This window comes from Pterocles gutturalis, unplaced genomic scaffold, assembly GCF_000699245.1.
Source record: "Pterocles gutturalis isolate BGI_N339 unplaced genomic scaffold, ASM69924v1 scaffold5366, whole genome shotgun sequence".
Classification (NCBI taxonomy): Eukaryota; Metazoa; Chordata; class Aves; order Pterocliformes; family Pteroclidae; genus Pterocles; species Pterocles gutturalis.
This window is the reverse complement of record NW_010102810.1, coordinates 1-3605: the sequence shown is the minus strand read 5'-3', so window position 1 is coordinate 3605 and position 3605 is coordinate 1. Positions and strand designations below refer to the sequence as shown.

Genomic DNA, 3605 nt, shown 5'->3' with positions numbered 1-3605 from the left:
CCCAGGGCTGCATGGCCTGTTCGTGGTGTCCTGGATCTGCCCCGGTGGTGATGAGAATACAGGCGTCACGCAGAAGACGGCTCCAAACCCACCGGGCTCTGATGCGGGGTGAGGCTGACCACCGAGAAGAGCTCATTTTTCCCCAGAAAGACATTTGGGGAAGTTGCTGCTGGTGGCCAGAAATAAGCAGTTTAGAAGTCTGAGGCCTGGACAGAGCTGCCGGCCTCACCAAAAGGCATAGCGGGAACGCAGAAAGGTGGCTACGATCTTCCTATGATGCACACAGCAGCGCTTCTGTGTATACCCAAGGATGGAGAAGTGGAATAATGGCACTGTTCTGCACAAGGAATTGCTTAAGGAAAGGCAGCAAAACCGGTGCAGTGCTCCGCCTGCGATGCCAGGAAGAAGAAAAGGAGCTGCAGTAGATGTAACGAGCAAAAGGAGACCTTCCTGTCCCCCATCCCAGCAGCAGAGTCCTAGAGCGCGTGGCACGGGCTGCACCAGCCGTTGTCACACTGATGGTGTCCCTCTGCAATGCCGTGTTAATGATGACAAACTGGGGATTGCATCTTCTACCCATGCAGTTTTGTTGCCTTTCTGAAACCCAACATAGGCAGAGAGATCCCTGGGGAAGAAAAAATCCCTGATGGATCCTTCCAAATGCCTGGTGGTCTCTGCTCGCTGACAGGGAGCGTTAACGTTTTGGCGTAGGCTCAGCCACCAGCTGCCTAAGGAAGCAGGGGCAAGTGATGTGAGTTCCTTGGCCAAGACAATTAGCCAGCTTGCCAAAGAAGCCAATCTTGGCTGAAGAAGTGCTCTTCACAGCATTGGGCTGTTGCCATGGTGGATGGGACTCTGTCCCATCCCCAAACTACACAGGACACAGGCAACCAGCGATGGTCTGGATGCTGGGTCTGACCATCTTGTACCCTTCTGCTTTGCCTCCTGCAGCGTGCTCAGCACCCAGCGGCTCCCAGAGCACCTGGAAGCGCAGGGGAGTTTGGCTGTTACTGAGAGTGCATTTAGGGCACCTTGGCCGCACTGCTTCCCACATCCTTCCTAGGAAAGTGAGCAGTGTTGGCGCTTAGACCAAAACCTTTCCCAGCCCGCAGCCACGAAAGCCCCTCGCAGAAGGGAAGCGAAGCAGAACTGACTTGGGTGGTTGCCGTCGCACGTTGCTTCCCGTGGCACAGCTGGACCTGTCCTGCTTGGGAAATCACCCAGCGGGAGCAAGGGCAGTGCCCAGGAGCCTGCATCTGTAATTGCTGGTAGGATGGGCTGCAGAAGCACCAACAGCAGCTGGAAGACACCTGCAAGCACTGAGGTCTCATCTGGCTGGAGGCAGGGGAGGATCAGGTGCAGGAGGGAAGGAAGCTGAGTGCTTGCAGAAGCGTTGCGAGCTACGCCCTGGATTTGGCAACAGCTAGAGGAAGCAGCCATGGGGCAGGGAAACAGTTCGGTCAAGAACTGGCTGGTGAGTCACTGGACAAATTTACCCCCGCTTTGCGCTTCCCCTTCAGTGAGGGGAGCTTCGCACGAGTGCTGGAGGAATGCTGAGAGCTTCCCCCCGGGAGGGTGATGCAGCCCCGCGACAGCACAGACAGGTAGGGAGAGCTCCCTCCTCAGAGCTTTTTGATACGTGGCCAGAAAAAGCTGTGGCTGATTGGGGCTAGTGCCAGCAACAGACCTGCTGGAAGCAGGAAGCTGGACGGGAGACCTCCAAAGACTCCTTGCACCACCCTGTCTGGGCACTCGGACAGAGCTGGGTCAGCACATTCCTAGGATCCTTTAGTCTTTGCTGCTTTTTTGCAATCTGTTGATAAGACTGTCCTATCAGCCGGACAGCAAAGGAATACTTGGTGCTGACAGGGATGCCTACAGACCCTCAGAAATTATTTTCCACTGTCCCCGTGGAGGCTGGTAATGAATCAAATCGCTGGGTGAGAAAAAGGAAAATAGGAAGCCCTCTGTCGCAACTGCCTGCCGTGAATCACAGCGCATTGCATGCAGAGAAACAAACAGAGCTGTGGCTCTCCCATCCTGCGGTCAGACTGATATATTTGGCTTTGCTGCTGTAACTTGGTATTTCTAGTTTCTCCTGTGGGATTTCCTGGTGGCTTAGGGATGGGAGTTTCTGCAGCAGGGCAGCCCAGGCAGGAAAGTGGAGACCCTCAGGAGGAGCCAGCTGAGACCCTGCTCTTGGGGTGGGGTGAGACCAGTGGCACCAACTGGCTGCTGAGGGGAGGGTGGCACAGCTGTAGCTCTTGGGTGTTCCACTGGTGATTTGAGCTTTGCCCTGGGTCATGGCTGAGTAGCCAGGCGGGTGCTGATGGGGCGCGCTGGGCCCAGGTGAAGGGCACTTGGGCAGGAGTGATGAGGGCAGCGCTGTGTCCCTCTCCGGGCTGAACCTGCCCGAGCTAGCCCTCCCGTCAGTTGGATCCGAACGGTTCCCTCAGCTGCCCCAAAAGTGCTGCCTTTCACCGCTGCTCTCCCCGTTTCCAGGTTGTGGCTGTTCTCCTCCTTCTGGGGCTGTTGGAGGCAGAAGGCAAATGTTTCCTCAATCGCACTCAGGAGCACTGTGTGTGCTACAGCCTGTCCCAGGAAAGCCTCAGCAGCATCATCCAGTGCCTCCCAGCCTCCGTCGTGGAGTTCTGGGGGGGACAGCTGGAGAGATACACAGCCTTCACCATCAGTGACCCGGGCCCCTCCGCCATTAAAATGTTGGGCTCCCTTATGATCAGGAAAATAGTTTTTGGTGATCTCCTGGTGCCTGAGATACTCCTCGCCCAAGTCCTGAGGTTTTTCTCCTACACCCAGGTGCAGGAGCTGGTGTTTGAGAGCTGCGTTTTCAAGGGGAGAGGCAACTGGGCTGAAATGGCTGGCCAGGACTTGCCCATCTTGTCCCTGCACTTCCACAACGTGACATCCGCCCCGCTGACGGGCCGCGAGCAGGACTTCTCTAGCCTGAGCAGCTGGCTGGGGACGCTGCAGGAGCTGGCTGTCACGGGTTCCCATGTCACCAGCCTACCCTGTGGCCTCGGAAGGGTGTTCAGAGATCTGCACTCTCTGGACATGGCACAGAACAGCCTTGGGGATGAGAGCTTGGTGCCTGCCTTTTGTCAGGGGGCTTTCCCTCAGCTCCACGTCCTGAGTCTGCAGCGCAACAACCTGACATCCTACCACGGCGTGTGTGAGAGCCTGCAGCTGCTGCTTGAGCTCCAGCATCTAGACCTCAGCCAGAACAAGCTCGTGGCAGCCCTCCCCTCCTCCTGCCAGTGGCCAGTGTCCCTCCGAATTCTTAACTTGTCCGACACTGGCTTGGATGAAGTCCTCACTCCCCTGCCTCCCAGTCTAGAAGTGTTGGACGTGAGCTGCAACCACCTCCGTGCTGTAGACATCTCCCTCAGCTCCCTGAAGCAGCTCTTCCTGAGCCAAAACATGCTGCAGGCTGCCCCCTCCATCGGGAATTACCCCATGTTGGAGACTCTCCACCTGGACAACAACTCCATCCCAGACCTGCCATGGGATGAGATGAAGCTCCTGGGGCACCTGCAGGATGTGTCTGCAGCCGGCAACCCCTACAACTGCTCCTGCTCCGGGGCCAG

General features: G+C 57.1%; 1 protein-coding gene across 1 annotated transcript; it reads left to right on the top strand.

Moving 5' to 3' along the window:
• Positions 1-1438: 1438 nt before the first annotated feature.
• On the top strand, positions 1439-3597 carry LOC104460351 (toll-like receptor 2; the record flags this gene model as incomplete). The annotated part of the gene is made up of 2 exons (XM_010086427.1): positions 1439-1474; positions 2503-3597. Coding segments are annotated over exons 1-2 (1131 nt in total), but the record flags the coding sequence as incomplete, so codon positions are not given.
• Positions 3598-3605: the final 8 nt, after the last annotated feature.